This window comes from Sminthopsis crassicaudata, chromosome 6 (genome assembly GCF_048593235.1).
Source record: "Sminthopsis crassicaudata isolate SCR6 chromosome 6, ASM4859323v1, whole genome shotgun sequence".
Lineage (NCBI taxonomy): Eukaryota > Metazoa > Chordata > Mammalia > Dasyuromorphia > Dasyuridae > Sminthopsis > Sminthopsis crassicaudata.
Genome location: NC_133622.1, coordinates 37,213,248 through 37,237,182, shown reverse-complemented (window position 1 = coordinate 37,237,182; position 23,935 = coordinate 37,213,248). Strand labels below are relative to the sequence as shown.

The following is a 23,935-nucleotide window of genomic DNA, read 5'->3' as shown; positions in this document are numbered from 1 at the left end:
AAGCTGGCCTCATAATTAAGGATGCTATATTTTTTTCTTCTGGATTTGGATATTTTTATTATGTTATTGGAACGATCATCTTCATTGTCGTTATTATTCTAAACACCTTTTTACAAACACAAAAGCAAAAGCAAAATCTGGCATTTGCCTTCTGTTAATTATTTTTTAGTTCATGTTAACTTCAAAGAGACAGTATGGTGTGACAATACAGAGAGAACTTTCTTTGAACACAGGAAGACCTGATGTAAAGACCTGCCTCTGGCAAATCATTTGACCTCTTGTGACTCCAGGTAAAACTCTAGGACTATAAATCATAGACAAGTGCCAATCCCTGTTCTAATGAAATGCCTGGACCGATATCAAGAGCAACAATTTTAACAAGATAGTAACAGAATCCTTTTTATCTCTTTGTTCCTTTCTAAACTTTTTCTGTGCGTTATCTGTGGGGGTTTTGTTTGTTTTGTTATTATTTCCACAGTTGTAATCTATTACTCTTTTGTTTTTGTTTTTTGATCATATATAAGACTCATAGCCTTGGTGCCACCTTCCAAACTTATCATTTGGGAAATCAGTTTTGGAGAAGGGATTTTAGATCTTTTGCTGGAGCTTTTCCTTTAGTGAGATGGGAAGTAATGGGAAAGAGTTGGAATGATTGGGAGAAATGATAAGAAGACAGCAGCCGGTATCATATGGATCAAGTAGATTTTTTTTTTTTTCTGAGACAGTTGGGATTAAATGACTTGCCCAGGGTCACACAGCCAGAAAATGTTAAGGGTCTGGAGGTCAGATTTAAACTCAGATCCTCCTGACTTCAGGACTGGTGCTCTATCCACTGCGCCAGGTAGCAGCCCCTCAAGTAGAATTTTTGCAGCTCAGTGATTTGTGAAAGCACAAGGTGGTTGGTATTCATAACAGTGCTGTTGAAAGGAGAGAAACTTTGTAATCACAGTGAAAACTATTGGTTTTTCCCAGATTATTTCTCAAGTGTGCTTCTATAGGCAGCTGTCTCTGATACTGTGGATAAGCTTTAAGCAAGAGCCTGAGAAGAGGTGAATGGGAAAGATAATGGAGTATATAGATCTGGGTGAGAGCCAGTATTGGGCTATGTCCTCCAGAAACCCTCAACTCCAAAAAAAAAATATATATATTTTTTAAAAGAATCTCCTTCTTTCTTGAATAATGAAAGACATTTAATCCTGAATAGTATTAGTGTCACGGTACCTAAATTCAGGTTTCTGAATGGGATGGAGTATATTTGATTGGGGCTTAAAAAATAGGAACTTCAACCTTTTTCATTTCTCCTTTTTTCAGGTGGTATTGCCGAAATATGAATAGGAGTAAGGCGGAGCAACTCCTTAAAAGTGAAGTAAGTGGCTGTGTTATCTTAGAACAGAGATACAATAACTGTTTTTACCACAGATGCTAAGGAGGTACATGCTGATGTCAACTGTTATCATCTTTCCCTCCCTACTTAATAAAGCTAATGTAAAGCTAATTTTCAGTATTCATTTTTTATAAGATTTTGAGTAACAATTTTTTTTCTTCCTCTCTTCTTTCTCTCCTCTCTCTCCCCGAGACAACAAGCAATCTGAGAGAGGTTATACATGTACAGTCATCTGTATTATCACCTTTTTGTTCTATTTTTTATTGCTTATTATTGCTACACACAGTTCAGTATTGAATTGAGTCATCTTTTTCTTCCTTCTTGGAACTGCAATTTTTTTTTTTTTAATGAGTGATTTATATTCATAGTATGTGATGCCATTTTTGTACTTGTGATAATTAGTGAGGTGAAAATAGCTTCATAAAATGTATATGTCTTAAAGGATAAATCTTAATACTCCTAAATTAAATGATATAGCAAATTAAAGAGAATCGGGGACAATAGGTTCATTTCTACTAGCCAGCTCTGAAAAAATATTTCATAGCTATATTTTATGTAGTTACTTAAAATATTATAAACATATTTATATGAAATATTATTTTATTATAAAACACATTTTATTTTATTATAAAATAACATATATTTATATAAATGTATTAAAAATTTATACGTAAATATTTTCTACATAAAATATTTTTCAGAACTGGCTAGTGGAAAAGAACTATAACTTCCTGAATTTTTAATTTGTTATGCTGCCTCATTTAATTTAAGAATATTAGGATAACTAGTAGACTCATCCTTTAACCATGTGTATATATGTGTTTGTGTATAAAAGCTATTATTTCTAAACTTCAATTTTTATCAGCTGGAATTGAGGGTATCAGACCTGATGAAGTCTAATTTTCCTTTTAGTTCTAAGTTTATATAGTCTACTGTAGCATAAACTAAATAACTATTACAGCATAACTAAATATAGCATAAAGTAAATAGCTATTGATGATTTGTGAATTTGGATCATTGCCTTTAGCAAATACAGGGAAGTTTGGAAGAAGAATAGATTCTGAGGGGCATCCAGGTAGAGCTGGTCAGAAGGAAGTTACTATTGCAGGACTGGATTTTAGAAGAGACTAGAACTAGATATATAGATTGGGAATCATTTGCATGGAGCTTATTATAACTCTTAGAGCTGACAAGAGCATCATGGAAATCAATGTATGATTAGAACTTCACCTGAGGAATACAAGATTGTCACACTATCTTTAATTGTGAATCAATAAAAATGAAATTTGCCTATTTGTCAATATTCAATATATTTTTGCATTTGAAGATAGTAGGTTTTTATTGGTAGAAGAGCTCTTTCAGGGCATGATGTTCATAAAAATTCTGAGTTATATGTTTTGATTTTTCACTAGGAATCTACTGGAGTAGATTCAGGCAAATTATCCTAATCTCCATGGTTTTTATTTTAAGGGTACTAGAATACTGACTTTGCCTCCATTTCTTCATCTGTGGAAATAATGCTGCTCACCATTTGTTTTCCAGAAAATTGAGGAATGTGGCTCTTACTTAAAGAGTGGCACTTGGAAAACTGCCATATGAGCATAAAACCATATTGAATTAAGATTCAAAGATTTAATTTAAAAAGAAATGATCATTTCTAGGAAATGAAAATCAAATATTACAGGACAATTTTTTTTAAACTAGATATTTGCATAAGTAGTCAGTACCTAAAGAAAATAAGAACAGGTTTGATTTCATGGGGATTTCCGTTTGTGGGAAATGATTAGGACATTTTCTATAAATGCTTTTGTGACCTCTCATAGGTTTGATATGGAGAACAATAGGAAGAGGAGATAGGAAGGAATGAAATAGTCCTAGGAGGACATTAAATATAGGGAGGACCAATGTAGATTATAGGGACTGGGGAAAAAAAGTGAGTATTAATTGTAAAGATATTTTATCAGTTTCACACAAAACATCCTTTGTGTTTCAATTTTAGGATAAAGAAGGTGGTTTCATAGTGAGGGACTCCAGTCAACCAGGAATGTACACAGTTTCCCTTTATACCAAATTCGGAGGGTAAGTCAAAGTTTGTTTTAATTTCTTTTGTGGATTCCTAGATTAATAAGATTCAAAGATAACTTTTTAATAAATATTAAACATTTGCCTCTGAATCCAGTTTTATTATCTGAAATCATAATTTCAGTAATTTGTTCCTATAGCTTCTGGACAGTCTAGTTGCAGAGTCAGTTAATGGAAGCTATGTAATCTAAAAAATGTTGTTATTTTATTTTATTTTCCTTTGTTTTGAAACAATTGGGTTTAAAGTGACTTGCCCAGGGTCACACAGTGTCTGAGGTCGGCTTTGAGCTCAGGTCCTCCTAAATTCAGGGCCGGTGCTCTATCCACTGCACCATCTAGCTGCCCCTGTTGTTGCTATTTTAAAACCAAAAAAAATACGCAGAAGATAAAGAATGTTTAGAGGACAAGGAAATAAATGGGATATTTTTCCTTGATTAAAAAAAAAATTAACCCACATTCAAAATATGTATATGTATATCAGAAATTTTACTATTTTATAATTTATGTTTTATTTGTATATTGAAATATTTTGTTGGTGGCTAATAAGTTTAGAATTCAATTGTAAATGAATTTTTCATAGTCATGTAATTTATTTACATTTGATAGTCTGAGAAGTAGACAAGTATTTATTTTCATATTTTAGCATATTGCTTGATGTCCCTTATTTCTGATTATCATCATAATATTGTACATGATGTGTTTTATGGAGAAGGCCCCCTTCTGGACAACAACTTAATTTAACATGTTAAGAAAAAAAAGTAATCTCTTGTATTATTGGACTTCAGACTGAAATTCATGATGAAAATTTCTCCTGCAGCTGTTGCATTGAAGTGTTTAAAATTTGTACTCCTTTTTGAGTCACAAAGGACTACAGATTTTCAGAGTTAGAAGAGATCTCAGAGTTCATCTAGTGCAAAGCTTCTTAAACTGTGGATTGCAACCTGATATGGGCTCACATAACTGAATGTGGAGGTTGTGAAATTATGATTTGTTATCAGTTTGATTTGTTTAACTATATACCCGAGATAGATAAAAATTTCTTGGGCAAAAAGAAGTCACAAGTAAAAAAAGTTTAAGAAGCCTTCAATTGTATTCCCTCTAAAGTATCCTTGACAACTAGGCATCCAGATTGTCCTGAAAGACACTGAATGATGGAGAATAATTTCAGGAATTATTAATTAATTCAGTAATTTAAAAACTATCCTGAGGCAATTGACTCTTTCCTTTAATGGTTACAAAAATATTCCTCATTGATTTGATATCTGTATCTATAAATTTTTCTTTTTATTAATTATTATTTTGAATTTTTCTTCCACATGAGAGTTCTTTACATAGTTGAAGATAGCTATCATGTCTCCATGAAGGCTTTTTTTTTTTTTTTTTTACTTGTTTTAATAATCATCATGTCATTACTTCTATTAAGTTGTTTTCTACAACTAAAGTTGATTTTTTTAATCAACTCAGTTCTTTTTCATGTGAATTTTTGTCATTGTGTCTCTAAATTCTTTGATTCTTTAAATCCAAATGTAGGAATTTACATTTATTACAATGAAAATTTGTTTGATAAAATCTCTTAATCTTTATAACCTTTCAAAACATTTTTGGATCCCAATTCTCTCTTTCTCTGCAGTAGCTTGATATCCTAACCCTGTGACATTTATAAATTGGATAAACATGCCATCTGTACTTTAATCCATAGAATTGATTCTTAAAAAATGTTGAACAGGGAGTCCTTGGATACTTCATTGGAGAACCTCTTCCAGATTGACATTGATCCCTTAATCATTACTTTTCTGGTTTGAATATTCAGCTAGTTTCAGATTCATTTAATACTGATTTTCCTCCATATTTTCCACAAGAATATTATGAGAAATTTTGTCAAGTGCCTCATTGAATTCCAGATATGAAATATACAGTAATATTTTAAAAATAAAATGAGGTTAATTTGGCATGACCTGCTCATAAGTAACTCATCTTAAGTCCTAGTGATTACTATTTGTACTCTCCATTTACATATTATTTCTGGATATCTGGCAGTCATGTGAAAGGTGACTTGGTATTCTATGTGGACTTAATACAATTTGGATCTTTTAGGACACAGATCAGGATCTAAAGGACATTTTGAAGGACTCTCAGTATATATTCAAATTATAGCAAGATAATAGTTTATTTGTTATTATTCCAAATCCTTGTCCAAGTCCAAGAGCCAAGTCTTCTCTGAGAATACTTCTCAGAGGAAAACTTTTTTATGAGCTATTTCAAGAATAAGTTATAAAATTTGTAAGTCAGTACTGGTGAAGATTAATTCTTTTTTTTTTTTTTTTTTTTTCTTAAATCTTATTTTAGGGAAGGTTCATCAGGATTTAGACACTATCATATAAAGGAAACAGCATCATCTCCAAAGAAGTATTATCTTGCCGAAAAACATGCATTTAATTCGATCCCTGAAATTATTGAATACCATAAGCACAATGCAGCAGGTAAAGTTATCTGACTTAAAAAAAAAAAAGTGTTCTATTTAGTGTAATTGGTGACATGATCAAGTTTTATGGTTAATCTTTCAGAAAATACAATTTTGTAATTTAATGTAAAGTAGAATTATAATTTATTTAAATTATTTTGAACTTTGAAAATAACTTTTATATAGAATAGCTGTCATTTTGCATAGTATATATGTGTGTCTACATACAAAAACTGATCTGATGTGTTAGGACAGTGAATTATCCTAATATCTTCTTTCTTTAATTTAACCTCCTATCTTATGTTATTCATTACTTAATTAGTAGGATCACTCAGATTTTTCCTTTCTGCTTCTTTAGTTCAGTCTTCTTTAAAAGATATGAATTGGCTATAATTAACAAGCACATTTATATACATTCAGTTCCGATGCTAAAATTCTTTGCTAAGGGGTAATCAGTCAATATTTCTTAACTTAGGTCCCCATAAGAATGGAAAAAACTTAGTTGGCACTATTTATTGATTGAGGAAGTCCTTTCTTTATGGATAGTACAAAGGCAAGTGTGAATTAACCTTGTTCAAATCAAGACCTATTTCACTCCCACTGTGGAAAAGGTTAATTTGGATAGAAGAAAAGAAATATGGAAAAGTGATGCACTGAAAATGGGACCAGAAATAAAAATTAATGGTAGTCTTCCCTCTTCCAGTGCCAAAAGGTAATTTAAATCTGCTGAACTTAGTTATTTTGATCATATCCACTATTCACCAAAGACCTTGTCACTGTCAGAAAAGGATATGCTTTGATCCCTAGAAATATCAAAGAGGATGCATTCCATCTGCTTTGTCATTGTACCCTAAGGATTTTTGGGCCTTTCCATCTGCTTGTCATCATAAATTTCTTCATGTGTTATCTTATTCTATTAGATTGTGAACTCTTTAAGAGCAGTGCTGGTACATAATAAGAGTTTAATAAGTTTTTTCTCACAGATGGAGAATTCTTATTCCATTATAATTGAAGATTATTTTAGTATCTAAATAAATTTAAATTCTAAGGAAATAAAATTGCATTAATTAGATGAGAATCTTCAATCCATAAGAATACTAAAGACATTTCTAATGCATAAATTATAAAATGCAAATTCACAAGGATATACATATGATATAACAAATTGTTGGGCATCCTGGCACAGTATAGGACCCAGCTTTTAAACTGTGGGTTATAAGGTCTCATAATTAAATGTGGGGGGTCAAAATTATGAGTTATTATCAGCAAATATTTGATTTATATACCTATTATATATATATTAAATATACATAGATATATAATAAATATCTACATAGAGATATTTACACAATCCTAGGTTGTGTGAAAATTTCTTTGGGCGAAAAGGGGCTGTGAGCAGGAAAAGTTTAAAGAAACCTTGTTGTAGAAGAAGGATTGGAAAGATTTGCCTGCTAATTAAGGATAAGGGAGAATGTGGAATTGAGGACAACACTAAGGTTAGAAACCAATAAAACTAGAAGAGTCACAGTAACTTTGACAGAAATAAGAGGAGAGAATTTTGGAGGAAAGATAATAAGTTCTGTTTTAGACATGTTATCTTTATGTGACATTTTAATATACCATATACCTGGAAAGGCAAGAGGCAAATTGTGAAAGATTTTGAAAGCCAAGCAGTGTTGTTTGTATTTTAAGAAGCCCTGCTCTAGGATACCACTAGGATAATTATCCCTTCCACATCACAACTTTCCCCCTCGTGGTTTCCATATATCATGGGTTGGCATAAGAAATTAAATAGGAATTTGTGGGGAGTTTTGTGGAAGCCACAGACAACATAGAGCTTATAACCAAATACTTAACTCAAATTTTACAGTTAGATACTGTAAATAACTCATAAAAGAAAAAAAAATCTAGGCTTCTTTGGTACGAAGAGAGGTCCACAAATTTTTTAATGCAGATTTTTCAGATTGTGAGGGCATCTTGTCCTTAACCCCATCGATGAGGAAGGGATAATTGTATTTGATTGAATGATAGGGTTTCTATCTGGTTTTCTCTTTGTGCTTGCTAAGTACTTAGGGGTCCCTCATCTTAGAATCTGGACTAGTTCCAGGATCTGTCAGATCAGTCACATCAGTCGATTTGAAGGGTACAAGCTACAGGTGTCTGAAGGCTTAGGTACCAGTGGCAGGCTGAGTTGTGAAGATGTGAAGGGTTGGCCTGAACTTGATTATCTCCACGCATGGCTAGCAAAATACACAGTGATCACTTAATAGATGTTGAATTAAACTTTAAATTTAACACTTAATTTGCCCTTAATATTTAAAAATTTTAACATTTCCATATGAGGAGTCATATGGATTGTATCTCTTCTATTTGAATAAACCATTGATATGAAATATCATTCTACCTCACCCCTATTTGAAGCCACTTTGTTGCTATTTGTGATTTGCAGATGACTGTATAATAATATACAGAAAAATCTGAAATGTAACCTCTCATTCTTAATCCTTTATTTCTGCTTTTTTTTTTTGGAAAGGATATTTTTGTGGAAGTATTTTTTTCCTCTTTTCTATTTTACCTTCATATCAATTTCATTAGGTTTATCCATCCCAAACAAAATTATTCATTTTGTTGCAGGAGGGAGGCTAAAATATCTGACATTTATTTAAATTATTTCTATTCTCAGTAACAAATATTCATTATATAGCAAAGCTATTGGGCCTTTTAATGAAAAATATGTCAGGAAATATAATGTATAGTAGCAATATTTCTAATAATAATATGTCTAATTTTCATTTTCTCAAGTGAAAAATCTATCTGAAAAGGTTGTTATATCACAGCCATTATTAACAGCAAATGCTGTGTTCTCTTTTAGGACAGTATTAGCAAGCAGCCTGCCTGTAGGATTTAAAGCCCTCTCCCCCAAAACTGACTGATCAACCAAACAGTTTAATAAGTGATTTTATTCACTTAAGATGAATACAAATGTGAGATTACATTATAAACTCCTTGAGTTTGGGGATGAAATTGCTATGAAAAAGAATGCATAAGATGTATTCTATCTAGCCCCAGAATATTGATATCATTTAAACACAAAGTAGTTAAATGCAGAGAATTGTGACTTGATTAGCCAACAAGTCATGGCTCAAACCCAAACTTTTATTTATTTATTTATTTTGGTGAACTAGTTGGGGTTAAGTAACTTGCCCAGGGTCACATAGGTAGTAAATGTCAAATGTCTGAGGCTAAACTCAGATCCTACTTCTTCCCGAGTGAGTGCTCCATCTATTGCTCCATCTAGCTGCCCCCAAACCTAACTTTTGAATTTAGCATTATTCTGGATTATCTTCCAGCAAGTAAATAAATGAATGAATGGAATAGATGAATTTATCATGATAATGTAAAATAACAAAGAGGCTTAGTAACAGATGTTCTATTTTAATATTTTTCTCATCTTAAGGGCTTGTCACCAGGCTGCGGTACCCAGTAAGTGCTAAAGGGAAGAATGCACCAACGACTGCAGGGTTCAGCTACGGTAATATTTCTCATAATAATTCTTTTTTGGACAGATTATCACAGGACAAATTCAAAGTTTAAAAAATCTAAATGCCCAAAATTTGAGCCTGAAATTTAAAATTTTAATAAATATAGAGGAGTTTTAAAAACATTTCTTACCTGTACCTATGAATTACTTACCAAAATGAATTCAATTTGTAGATATGACTTTGCTTATTTCATATTTTATAGTAAAATAGAAAAAAATTTCTTTGTGAATATTAAATGCTAGCATTATACTCTCTACAAATTAATGTGATGCACTCTCATTGTTATATTGTTTACTTATAGGTGTATGAGGAAAAAGTTATTAAGTTAATCAACTGAATTAGAAGCTCCTTGAGGGGTAGGGACTATCATTTTTTGTCCATGGGTCCCTAGCACCTAAGAGCCCCATACACATTCATTGGTTGTTTAGTTGTGACTGTCTCCAAATGACCCATAGACTCATTGTCCATAGGGTTTTCTTGGCAGAGATGCTAGAACAGTTTGCCATTTCCTTCTCCAGCTCATTTTACAGATGAGGAAACAGAGGCAAACAGGATTAAGTGACTCCCAGCCCAGTGCTCTATCTACTGCATCACCTCACTGTGTATAATGGGGATGCAGTTTTATTCTGTTTGACAAAATTAGCAGCTGTTTTGTCCTTTCTGAAAGTATTTCTGTTCTCTCAGAGTTCAGCAAGATGGCAAGTACTCAGCTTGGAATGAGGAAGATCTGAGTTCAAATCTTGCCCAAAATACTAATTTGCTGTATGATCCTGCCTGAGCTCTCAATCTGTTTCTTCATCTGTAAAATGGCAGGATTGGATCCCCATACTTCCTAAAGTTCCTTCTAGCTTGAAATCTATGATTCTCTGATTCCATTTTGCCAATAGTAATGTTATACTATGATCCTTACATTTTAATACCATCATTTTTACAGAAAAATGGGAGATCAACCCCTCAGAGCTGACCTTTATGAGAGAATTGGGAAGTGGACTTTTTGGGGTAGTCAGGCTTGGCAAATGGCGGGCCCAGTACAAGGTGGCAATCAAAGCTATCCGAGAAGGTGCGATGTGTGAGGAAGACTTCATTGAAGAAGCCAAAGTGATGATGTGAGTCTTGGACTTTTCTTTTGGCTGTGTTGTGTGTGTGCTTCAGCTGGGGCAGAAGGATTTCCATGCAATAATTTTGTTTTTGATTTCTGCCCTTCCAGGAAGCTAACTCACCCCAAATTAGTTCAGCTTTATGGTGTGTGCACCCAGCAAAGACCCATTTACATCGTCACGGAGTTCATGGAATGTGGTTGTCTTCTGAACTTTCTCCGACAAAGACATGGTCATTTCAGTAGAGATGTTCTGCTGAGCATGTGTCAGGATGTGTGTGAAGGAATGGAATACCTGGAGAGGAACAGCTTCATCCACAGAGATCTGGTAATCTTACGTTGGCTTTTCAGCCAAGCTTTTTGGTGAATAGTATCTGCGAGCTTAGATGGCTGGTCATTAGCCAACACTCACAGCATCCATTGCTCAGCTTATCCTCAAAACCTTGCAGCTTACAATTTAGGATTCAGAATTAATGGTGAAATTATAAGATTATTAATTCTACGAGTTCTCCCTAATTGCTTGGGAACAATTAATTACAAATAGTTGTAGTGGTGTGTACTTTTGAAACATTTAAAAACTTTTATTTTTATTCTGAATTCAAAATATACCCAATAAAGTAGGCATTTCTTTACATTTAATAGAACAGAATAAGATGATTGTATATGAAATGCACAGCTTCCTTTTTCTTCCCAAGTACAAAATTAATTTGAACATTAACTTTGTAAGATCCCTAACTTGTCTTTTTAGTGATTCTTACTTTCAGTTTTATTAATCTCTCCTTTGATTTTCAGAATTTCTAATTTGGTATTTAATTGAGAGTTTTTATTTGTTTTCTCAGCTTTTTAAGTTGCAAACCCAATTCATTGATCTCCTCTCCCTCTATTTTATTCAAGTAAGCATTTAGAGATATAAAATTTCCCATAAGATGCTTTGGCTGCATCCTGTAAATTTTTGGTCCATTGTCTCACTATTGCCATTCTCTTAGACAAAATTATTGATTGTTTCTGTGATTTGTTATTTGACCCATTCTTTTTTTTTTTTTTTTTTCAATAATAGCTTTTTTTATTTTCAGATTCATTCATTCTTTAGGATTAGATTTTTAAAATTTCCAGTTGGTTTTTAGTCTGCCTTTCAATGCCCCATTGTTACATATAATTTTTATTGCATCATGATCTGAAAAGGATGTATTTAATATTTCTGCCTTTATGCATTTGATTGTGAGGTTTTTAATGCCCTAATATATAGTCTGTTTTTGTGTAGGTACCCTTTTGAGTGATTCTTTCTGGTCTGGATTTTTTCTTTTGTGTATTTTTAAAATGGTTGAATAGACCTCTTTCCCCCCCCCCCCCTCCCTCTTTCCACTGCTTTCCAATTAAAAAATCAAATCAAATCAAAAGCCTTTGCAATAGGGGGCAGCTAGGTGGCACAGTGGATAGAGCACCAGCCCTGAAGTCAGGAGGATCTGAGTTCAAATTTGACCTCAGACACTTAACACTTCCTGGCTGTGTGACCTTGGGCAAATCACTTAACCCCGATTGCCTCAGTAAAAAGAAAAAAAAAAAAGCCCTTGCAGCAAAAAGGCGTAGTCAAGCAAGACAAATTCCCACACTGGCCATATCTAAAAATCAACATGAGTAGCGTGCTTTATCTTTTGAAATTATGATTAGTCATTGAATTCATCAGAGTTTCTAAGTCTTTCAAGGCAATGATGTCTTAATAGCCTATTTAATATAATCATTCTTTCTTTTCTGTTTTCCATCTTTGTTTTTAAGTCTTATTTACCAAATCTTTGGAAGCAAATTTCTCTGAGTTATGACTCAAAGCTAGAGGAGAATTAAAGAAGTTCTGTTCGATGTCCTTTTCCCTCTGGAGTCTTCTGAAATTCAAAGAGGATTCTCCCCTAAAAATGCTTAGATGAGGTTTCATTCTTATTTTTAGGAATTTGTAGATCACCTATGGCCTATGTGCTACTCAGTGCCTCTCAGGCAGTTGTTGAAACACATACTACTGCCCCACTGTTTCCTGCTCACTCTTCTCCCTTCCTGTCCCATGTTTCTATCTTGAAAGATCTCAAACTTTTTTTGAGTCATGACAATTTGCTGAAGCTTATGGGCACTTTCTCACATTAATGTTTTTAAATGCATAAAATATGTCCAGGATTACAAAGGAAATCAATCATATTGACAAAAGGATGTAACTTTTTTTTTCCCCATCCAAATTCATGGACTCCCTGAAACTTCTTCATGGATCCATTGGGGATCTTTGAACACCAGATTAAGAACCCATGCCCTATCTCTCCCTCTTTTCTTCCTTCTCCTCTCCTCATTCCCTTTCTCCTTATTCTTTAGCCATTACTTTACATTCTTCCTCTTATTCCTTTATTCCTTTTTAAGAGCCTCTCAGAAATAAAGAGATTCTGTGATCTCCAAACTAGAACTTTCTGCTTGTGCCAGAGCTGTCTTGCCAATCCCTGGTCCCATTTTGGAGATTGATGTCAGTTTCCTCTGGATCCACAATTAAGTTAAATGAAGCACATCTGGTTGTTATCATGTTTAATCTTTTGAACTAAGTTCATAAATTAATGAAAAACAAAGAAGCATATGCTTTCAAATCAAAGCTGTCTAGACAGGGAGTAATTTAGTAACAGAAAGAACTTTTCTTCTTGGTACCATTTATACAGATAAAGGGGAAAAAAATTCTGTTTGTCAAACATTGATTGAATACCTGCTATGCAGGGCACTCTGATAGGCTGGGATAAGGTATCTGACAAAGCCAAATAACAATAAATTTTAGCCTCAGTTTATGAATTGGCTAGTATTCTTGAATTGCCTTTTTTTCTTTATGATTATTTTGTCTCTAAGAATGGCTTGATGAGTAGGGCAGATAGGGTGGGCATATGTACGGGAATGAATGTGATATAAGAAAAAAGATAGCAATAAAAATCCAAAAAGAAAAGAAATATGGCTGAGTCCATATCCTCAGAGACTATATAATATTTGTGAAGAAGATAAAACTTGTGGCAATGATATTTATCTATAGATTTTTGAAAGATTGTCATGGTGAAGAGAATATAGACCTGTTTTTCTTGGACCTGGAGGTTAGAACTGGGAAAAGCAGGTGCAAGTTGTAAGAGAGATATTAGGTTTGCTATCATAAGAAATGACCAAGAATTAGAACTACCTAAAAGTTGTTTGGGCTGCCTTGCAAAATAGTGAGTTCTTCCTCACTCAAAGTAACCAAGATTACTTGATTCTTTGGCATATACAAAGTGAGGTATATTGTAGAGAGGATTTTTGCTCAGTAGTGGCTGGACTCGCTAGCTCTGAGTTTCCATTTCTGAGATTCTGAGAATTACGTCAAGTATTTTCTTTCTGAAGCCACTAGGAGACAGTTGAATTTCTGCTTTCAGGAATATTTCGTGTTGGTTCCATGAGCATTTGTGTTCTATGTTCCTTTTTGTGTGATTGTATCTGCTGCTCTCAGTCATTGAACAGCATCTCAGAATAAATAGAATTTATCAGAATAAATGCATTCATTGTGACTGTGATGTTGCAGCTGTGGACTTAAACCTTATTGGTAAAGGATGATTCTTATTTCTATCACTTAATCAATAAATGCTGGGAGATAGCAGTGTCACATGCTGACATATCAAGTGCAATTAGCACTGAAACTGGATTTTGGATCTTTGACAAATCTTAGGAACAAATTGGAAGTGACAAAGCTTTTCTGATTTTTTTGTATGTATACATGTATAACCTTTCCCAGATTGCTTTCTATCTTAGGGAGAAGGAAGGTATGGGAGGAAAAGATTAAAAATTTGGAACTCAAAATCTTACAAAAAGGAATGCTGAAAACTATCTTTGCATGTAATTGGAAAAAATAAAATATTCTTAAGTGAAAAATTTCTGTAGAATTCAAAAAAAAGGCTGATTTTTTTTTTTTTTTTTTTGTGTGAATGTAGATTCAAGGTTAGAATGTCATGTTTCTGTGTTATAAAGCTCCTGTCCTACATAGTATAGCTATATTGTTTTCTCTCCTCCCAATCATCCAGGGTTCTCTGTTTGGTTAAGAATTTGGGGGCCAAGAAGTCATAACATATATAAAAAAGAGGCTAAGCTTAAAGGTAAAGAAGGGGAGATGGAATCAAAAAATTATTTCTGACCAGGCTAAACTTTTCAGAGTGATTTTGATCTGCAAACAAATTCATAAATATAAAACTGTAAATGTTCTGTCGTCTCTCAAATATAATCCTTCTCTGGGAGGAGACTTCTTTTCTGTATAATCTTTTTCTCTGGGAGCAGGTTTCTTGGGAGAACTGAGAATCTAATATAAAACCCTCCATTCAGATTTTGTAACAATATATTCTAACTTCAATGATTCTTGAAATGTATTCAAAAATATTTATAATGGTACTTTTTTGGGTAGCAAAGAGCTAGAAAGAATAGGTAGCCATCATTTGAGAAATGGCTAAAGAAACTGATACATGTATGTATTGGAATATTGTTGAGAAGTATGAAATTATAAGCAAGTGAAACATGGGAAAACTTATATGAACCTGATGCAAAGTAAAGGAGGTAATACCAGGAAAACATACACAGTGATTACAGTAGCATTCTGTGTCAATAGAAAGAACAGTAAATCAACTGAAACAAGAATAAAATAGGAAATTTACGTGAAAATTTTGTTGCATATTTGAAAGGAATAGTAGTAGATTTGCAATTTTCTATAAAATCATCTTTTTATTATACTTTATTATGGAAATGTCTGCTTTATTCCAAAATTTAAAATAAATTTTATATAAAAAGGGAAATGAAATGAGAAATTTTAAAAAATTGAGTGCTTTAATTTAGAGTGATGAAACTTGATCTCAGAGAGGAACTATAATGACAATTTCATAGGAATGGAAGGCTTTGGGTGTGAGTTACTGCATAAAACATAAGTTTTTGGTATGCAGGTTAGTTTTTCAGAATTATTTTTGGTCTTTATATTGTATTATGTGGAGGGAGAAATAGAGTGAGATGTAGATGATGTAAAAACAAACTATATTAATAACATTATGTTTTTAAATTTAGAAGTGAGAAATTGGTATAGGAATCTCATTATCATTTTGTCATTAAAGACCTTATAGAATTTTTCCCTTGGCTTTTCTCTCAGGCAACAGAATAATATAGGGCTTGGTCAAGATTTCAAAACAAAACATGAATTATGTCAAGTTAAGACTCTGTGGTATTTCCCTTGATAAAATACTTTTCCCTCAAATTATCAGTGTGAACAATTTGGTGTTCTTGATCAGATTCTCATTTTGATGTGTGCTGGAAGAGAATCATCTCATGGGTGGAAAGAAACTTTAGCTCAGTAGAAAAATAAATGCTTCTTAGCTCATTCAGAGTTACCCAGAAGATTCCATGGTATTATGATGATTTTTTTGATGGAAAGACTGAATTTGAAATTAATAATATTATTTTTTTTATTTTGCTGAGGCAGTTGGAGTCAAGTGATTTGCCCAGGACTCACACATCTAGGAAGTATTAAGTGTCTGAGGCCAGATTTGAACTCAGGTCCTCCTGACTTTAGGGCTGGTGCTTTATCCACTGCACCACTAAGCTACACCAATTAATAATATTCTTATAAAAGAATGGTACCTGGAGAAAGGAGGAGATGAGTACTTTTTGGTTACCTCATCACTTGTTTCACCGTAATACCAAGGAAACTTCTGTGTAACTCTGAATGAATTAAAATGCATATATTTTTCTGTTAAGCTAAAGTTTCTTAGTCTGCTTACCCATTCACTCTACTCTCTGTTCTCTATGTAAATTGACTTGAATGGAAATATAATATATGTAGCACCACATTTCCTGAGCTTTATAGGATAGAATGAACTCTTCTCTGAGAACAACTGTATCTTATACTAAGCCCCCCTCAACACTGGGCTCCTAATCCAAACGAGCCACTCTTTCCACACTATTAACTAAGACAAGCTTTGTAAGCTTTCTTTTCAATTAAGTTTAAGTTGGTATTAAGTCCAGAGGAAGCTAATCATGTTTCGAAATAGGAAACTAAAAGGAAAATCCTTCTTGGAAATGGTTTGTTATATGGAAAAGGGCATCAGAAGTGGAAATAGGTAGTATACATTCAAATTCCTGATCTGCTACTGACTAGCTCTATTTTTGGCAGATTGCTGGCCCATTTTCATCCCGTTACCTTTTCTGAAAACTTGAGAGATTAGATTGACCTATTCTGCCCCAGTTTCAACATTGACCAATGAATGATGTTAGTCTTCTTTCTACACCTGTTAATTAGGCTATTTCTATCATTCAATGATTCTCAAGCTGTTTTTCTTGATGGCAAAGTATTCTTTGTTGTGAGGAATCTACATAATGAAGTTAGCAGCAGCATGAGAGTAGATGGAGACTTAAAGCGCACAATTTCTTTTCCATAAGAGAGAGAAGTTTTGTCAGGGTCTTTGTAAGTATTTTGATGGTGCGTATCCGCAATAGGAAAGTTGTGTTTATTTGGGAAACATACTACATATATTTGTTAAGCAAAATTGCTTATCATTTTTCTTTTATCTACAATTATATAACACTAAAATTCACAATATATCCAGTGAAAGACACAGGGTCATGGATGTAGGACTAAAAGAAACCTTATTAAGTCCATCTCTCCCCAGTTTCTTTTCTTTTCTTTTTTTTTTTTTTTTTTTTTTTTGCTAAGGCAATTGGGATTAAGTCACTTAAGTCACATAGCTAAGAAGTGTTAAGTGTCTCAGACCAGATTTAACTCAGGTCCTCCTGACTTCAAGGCTGGTGCTCTATCCACTGCATCACTTAACTTCCCCTTCCTCAGTTTTACAGATCAGAAAATTGTTGCCCAGAAAAATGAAGTCCTGGCACAAGGTGACACAACTAGTAAGTGTCCGAGACTACTAAGTGCCTGAGATGAGATTCACAGGTTGACCCCCAAGTCTGATAGTCTACCACACACATGCTCCCTCTCCATCCTTTGATGACTATTGCCTTAGTTGTATAATGCTCATGGAGTGATAGACAAATATAAATTAGAAGAGCCAGATTGATTTCTCATTTAAACTTTCCCTGAAAGCATGATGATGATTAAATGCGGATTGCTTTTACATAGTGCTTTGAATTTGACTGACTTGGGGCCGGAGTGTTTGCTTTTGCCATGTTTGTTGTACTTAGTCACAGCGATGCACAATGAGCAAAGGAATGAATCACTGGTCTATAGTTTGGCTACTAGACATCAATCTTGCGCAGAGTCCTTCAGACCCAGCCCTGCTGAGAATCAGGCTCAATGACCTTAATTTCAAAATATAGTAGCAATATCTGATGGTAGAATGGAAATGACTCTGGAAGGAAAGAAGCTGGGCTGACAGCTTAAGGTAGCACAAAGTTGGATATTGAAATCTGAGGAAGATGATGAAGAAAGAAAATCAAATTCTGCATTTATGATTTACCAAGTGAATGCTCCTCATCAGATGTAGTTCTGTGACCAGTTATTTTGCCAAAAGTCTATCATGCCTTTTCCCTTTTGGCAAATTTTGGTTATACCATAAGTGGAAATTATCATAACTTTTCATGGTCGAGTTTCTTTCTTTCTTTTTTAACTAATATAGCATCATTTTTTTTTTTTTTTTTTTTTTTTTTTTTTTTGCAGGCTGCCAGGAATTGTTTAGTGAATGAGTCAGGAGTTGTGAAGGTGTCTGACTTTGGAATGGCAAGGTAGGAGTGAGTTTGCACGAATGTTTTTTATATATTTTCTCTGAAAAAAATTTTGTATGACTAGCTCTGTGACCCTGGGCAAGTCACTTAACCTCAATTGCCTCAGTTAAAAAAAAATTCAGTATGTGAACTTGGAAATATAAAGCACATTTAACTGTACTATTTGGTGGAAAAAACCCTGGAGTATGAATCAAATGTGTTAAAATGTAAAGCAATTTGCAAAACTTAAGCATTATATAAATACTGTTATTATTAAAGTGATGATTATTCATTTCACTTGGAATCAGATGACCTGTTTCTGTCCTTATTCTGCTGCATTATTAACTGTAAGTCTTTGGGAAAGCTACTTAAACTCAATTTTCTCATCTATAAGATGGAAGCAATGACTTTCACCACTTTTATTGTATCATTATCAGGATCAGGGAAGGTCAAAATATACAGTGAGAGAAACGGACACAGAATGAGTCTTGTAGCTTGAGTGGATAGAAAGATCAAGGGAAAACTATTAAAGAATGAGGAATGGCGCAGTGGATAGAGCACCAGCCCTGAACACAGAAGGATCCGAGTTCAATCTGGCCTCAAAAATTTAACATTTCCTAGCTGTGTGACCCTGGGCAAGTCAGTTAATCTCAATTGCCTCAGGAAAAAAAAAAAAAAGAATAAGGGAAAGGTGGGTATGTTTGTAGGCAAAGAGCTAGTTAATAAGGAGAGATTGGAGATCAGCAAGATGCGGGGAGAGAAATGGATAAACTGGCAACCTCATAGAGGAGTTGGGGATCCAAGGTTCTTGTAGAGGAGTAGGTCTTGGCTAAGATGAAGAGCCTCTTCATCAAAGAGAAGGGCAGAGAATTAGGGGATGATGTACAGGATTTTGGGGGGGGGTTGAAGTAGGAAAGATAGATGATTTCTATTTTCTCGTTCAAGTGGGAGGTGAGGTGCTCTGGGAGAAAAGCAGCTTGACAAAGGAAGATGTGGAACAGTTAGTGTAAGCAGTTGCTGGAGAGCGCATCAGGGAAAAATAAAAGGATCCTACTGGTTATTTGGGAGAATCAGTAATCACAAGAAATGTCTTCATGTGTCAAGTGCCTTCCCAGCTACCACGGGAGATTAATCATTGTGTTCCGTCATAAATGTTCTTTAATTATGAATCTACCTCGCAATGTTAACCACTAGGCGGCAGTGTATCTCATAAAATGCTTTGCAGCCCCTTTCTCTCCTGAGACCTCATTATAATATTATTTTCATAGAAATCTGCTTAGAGACTGTCTTGAGTGCACCTTATGGAGGTATATTCTTATCTTCTAGCATTAAAACAATAGAATCTTAGAGCTGGAAGGAACTTGAGAGAGCATTTATTATAATCCTCTCGTTTTACAGAGGACCTTGTTATAGTGTCCCTGCCAAAAGTCTGTTATTACTGAGTGGGGGGAAGGAGGGGAGAATTTGGAACATTTTGTATGTGTATATATATGTGTGTGTGTGTGTGTGTGTATGTATGTATATATATATATATATATATATATATATATATATATATGTATGTATGTAAGTAGCAGAACCAAGCATTAGAATGTTTAGACATGGGGTCTTCTGGCTTTTATTCTGGTATTTTTCTGTGTCCAAATACTGTCTTTTAAACACATACATATTGCAAATGTTGTGTATTCAAGTTATCCCTCAAATCAAATCCCGAGAGTACTTGTCTTGCTCAGAGCCGAGTGTGGACGGTGAGTTCTTGTTATGTTCCTTTTAGATACGTCCTGGATGACCAGTATACCAGTTCTTCAGGTGCTAAGTTTCCAGTGAAATGGTGTCCTCCAGAAGTTTTTAATTATTGTCGATTTAGCAGCAAGTCAGACGTCTGGTCCTTTGGTAAGCAGTTTTCCCAAGGTGTCCTGAAGACCATTTTGTGGAAGAAATGCTCAGAGGTAACTCGGTGATTTGTGTCCATTTCCAGGTGTGTTAATGTGGGAAATATTCACCGAGGGGCGAATGCCTTTTGAGAAAAACGCCAACTATGAGGTGGTGACGATGGTCAGCCGAGGCCACAGGCTTTACCGGCCAAAGCTGGCTTCGAGATATGTGTATGAAGTGATGCTGAGCTGTTGGCATGAGGTAGGTTTTCTCCCCTGAAATATTTGTTTTAATTGTCCAGAAAGATTGGGCTGTGGTTGAGATTTTGTGGATGGTGGGGACTGATCATTTTATAGGCTATTCTCTTGGTACATACATTTTGTAATTTCTAATAGCCTGTCTAAGTGAATTTCAAGTATTTAATGTTAACTGTTGCAGCAGTGGGAAAGGTTTGTTTGTCTGTGACATAGAATGAGCAATTCTTGGTCTTATAACTCTTTTCTACCACCAATCTGTGACTTAGTCTTAGGGTCTTGTTCAGGTCACAAAGTATAAAAAGGTGCAATTAGAACTCAGGTCTTCCGGAATCTGAGCACAATCATTCTTTTCACTTTGTTTTGCTGCCTCTTGAAGGGATAAACAATGGGAGTCTACACTAGCTCAGGGCTAATGCCCCATTCCCTATTTAGGTATATTTACCACAAGGAACTGGGCCACACTTACCAACAGGATTCTCAGGGAATAATTCATGCCCAAAGGGTATTCTTACTCCTGTGAGGATACTCATTCACACAGAACAGACTTTGACTAGAAAATAGGGAGTTGGGATGATTTTCCATACTTTCTTGGGAATCTCTTGGTCCCAGATATGGCCCCAGTTGGGTAGCATGGTAGGTAGCTGGCTAGGGTATCTCTCTAGCCCCTAACATAGATTAGTTCTCAGTGTGGCAGAGCATCTGCCAATAGATATTTGGGAATTGCCTCGCTGATTGCTGTGCTCTGCAGGATGGATTGGAAGAGGAAAACTTGATCTGAGTGGCAGGAGCTAATCAAACATAGGTGAATACTATGATGAAAATTGTAATTTGGGATCATTAGTCCAGCTGTGCTTTGCAGAAAGAACAGAGAATTAGTTAAAAGTTAGTTAATTAGTTAAATTAGTTAAAAGGGAATTAGTTTAAAAAAACTATTAGACTATCCAAGCATGTAGTAGTTAATGAGGGAAACACTGTTAGCGTGTTATTACACAGATTCAAGCAAAGATAAACTAAGTCTAGAATGTATCTAAATATCAAAATATCACTTTTGGGTTTTTTTAAACACAGAAGCCAGAGGGAAGACCTTCGTTTGAGGAGCTGCTACGCACAATCGATGAACTAGCAGAATGTGAAGAAACTTTCGGAAGATAAATGGTGCTATGTAACTGGTCATCCCCTAATGCCAGAGCAAAAGGAAAACTGGTGCCTTGGGCAGAACTCTTAATTTATTTTGCACATGGATAAATAGCTTATTTGGTTTATTCCAGAGTAATGCTAGGCTTTTACTTGAGGAGCACCCACAGCACTAAATGTATGGCTCATCGTCCAATTAGGACAGCCTTGCAGAAAGGAATTACAAACTACAAAAAGGTAGCTCTTCAGAGACCTGGAGGGAAGCGTTGTTGTGTCAGTTGGAAGAAGCGATGCCGGTGGTAACAACAGAAGTTCAGGATCAGACAGGAATAGGAATGGGGCTGTGAGCTGGAGGAATGCCCTCCCAGCTTCTCTCCTCATTGGTTTCTCAGACCAGTGACCAAAGCTCCATCCTGAAAATAGGAACAGAAAGAGCAAAGAGCCCAAATCATCTAAGTCTCCATCTTTGGGGTCATTTGCAATATAATAGAATTAAGCATTCTTCAATACTTGGATAGTGTTGATTGGTTGCAAGTGATTAATATTGTGTGTCATCTGATGCAGTGGAGGGACACAAGAGCTGCATACAATGTTTTCAGAGACTAAGATTGGAAAAGGAGATGGATCAGTCACATGGCAAAAATGAGAAATGGCTGACCTTTACATCCTTTTGGCTTCTCTTCAGTGTCAAGAGATCTAGAAGAAAGCTACAGAATATTGGGTCTCACCCATTCACCCTATCACAAAATCCAGTGGGAGGATATGAACCAGAGATGAAGAGAATGAGAAGGCACAAATGGGTTGCTATCTGCACTGTAGAAGGGATTCTCCACATCCATAAGATCACAAGTCCATTGAAGTATTAAGTGATATCACAATCCATATGATTTACATGTTGTATGTATTGTAAATATATACATAAACATAAAGTTATATATTTATAAGAAATGTGAGTTCTCTTTTGATTTAAAAGCAACTGAATTTCTTTTTACAGTTTCAGTGCTTCCACTTTTTTTACTCTGTCCCCAAGAGTTAATATTTCTCCCTTTGCTCCTATAAGCCCAGGTGAAAGCATTATTATTAACATCAACTATCATTTCTTTCATTTTTTTCTAAAACTAGACATTTTGAGGGATGTGAAAGATACAAGATATGATCCCTGCTTTTCTTTTGTCCTGCCATCATGCTTCATGCTTTCATCCTCTATCTTTTCTCCCTTTTCTTGCTAAATTTTTACCATCTGTACACTTGCTATTTCTGCTTCTTTGTAATTCCCTTACAGTTCCTTAATGGTGGGTTTCCCCAAAGAGTCAGACCAGTAGGTGAATAAAAGAATAGGCCTTTATTAAAATGAGTTTTAACTCAATCAACAGACATTTATAAAGTACCTACTCTGGGCCAAGGCCTCTGCTAAGGACTAGAGATCTAAGGGGGAAAATGAAATGATTCCTGCTCCTAAGCAGTTTACATGCTATCAGTGGAAGCCCCAAGACCTAAAATGAGACATTTAGAGCTGAGAGCAAGAAAAAGTTCAGAGTAGTCAACACTACAACCAAATAGGTTGCATCCCAATGGCTCTAATGCACTAACTTTCTAGACTTAATTTACACTGATCTTTTTACAATACAGTCCCAGCTAATTGGGCTATTTGTTCCCTGAATTTGACAAGCCAGGTTCATTCTTATTTTTGCCTTTCATGATCCTTAGCTTCCTTCAGTACTCAGTTCAGGTCCTATATATTCTAGTGAGCTTTCCTTGACCTGTCCTTCCCACCCCCAATCCCAGCTGGAGTATTTTGTCTAGATCTCAGTCTCTACCTTATATCCTATTCGTTTTTCTTTACGTATCACATTTAATAAATTTAATATTTTCTTCCTTCATTTTCTCTTTTTAATTCAAAGGAATGAAGTAAATTTCAAAGCTACCCATAAGCGTATGATAATATGGGAAAGAGTAGGCATAAATATGTCTTTTATGATCCTTATTTATTTTCTGAAACAAATACCTTATTTATCCAAATCTAAACTGCCTCTACAAACAGAATTCAGAATGTTAGCACTGATGGAGAATGCTTTAGAGTTCATCGAACCAGGAATTTTTAACCTGGGATCCATGAGCTTAAAAAAAAATTAGCTTTTTATTTTCAAAATACATGCAAAGATAGTTTTCAACATTCACCCTAGCAAAATTTTGTGTTCCAAATTTTTCTCACTCCCTCTCCTAGAGGGCAAGTAATCCAATGTAGGTTAAACAGGTGCAATTCTTCTAAACATATTTCCACATTTATTAGCTGCACAAGAAAAATCATATCAAAAAGGGGAGAAAAATGAGGGAGAAAAAAAAGAGCAAGCAAATAACAACAAAAAGGTGAAAATACTATGTTTT

The 23,935-nt window shown here is 34.6% G+C and overlaps 1 protein-coding gene across 2 annotated transcripts in view; it reads left to right on the top strand.

Moving 5' to 3' along the window:
• TEC (tec protein tyrosine kinase) overlaps window positions 1–22,498 on the top strand; it is a 110,709-nt gene extending 88,211 nt beyond the window's left edge. For both annotated transcript variants that reach the window (XM_074272568.1, XM_074272569.1), the window contains exons 10-19: window positions 1,312–1,366; window positions 3,384–3,463; window positions 5,813–5,946; window positions 9,385–9,459; window positions 10,404–10,575; window positions 10,677–10,893; window positions 18,241–18,305; window positions 20,059–20,177; window positions 20,263–20,420; window positions 21,485–22,498. In XM_074272568.1, the coding sequence (XP_074128669.1) occupies window positions 1,312–1,366; window positions 3,384–3,463; window positions 5,813–5,946; window positions 9,385–9,459; window positions 10,404–10,575; window positions 10,677–10,893; window positions 18,241–18,305; window positions 20,059–20,177; window positions 20,263–20,420; window positions 21,485–21,568 (1,159 nt within the window). In that variant the 3' untranslated portion in view covers window positions 21,569–22,498. The remainder of the gene's footprint in view (window positions 1–1,311; window positions 1,367–3,383; window positions 3,464–5,812; window positions 5,947–9,384; window positions 9,460–10,403; window positions 10,576–10,676; window positions 10,894–18,240; window positions 18,306–20,058; window positions 20,178–20,262; window positions 20,421–21,484) is intronic.
• The last annotated feature ends 1,437 nt before the right edge of the window (window positions 22,499–23,935 follow it).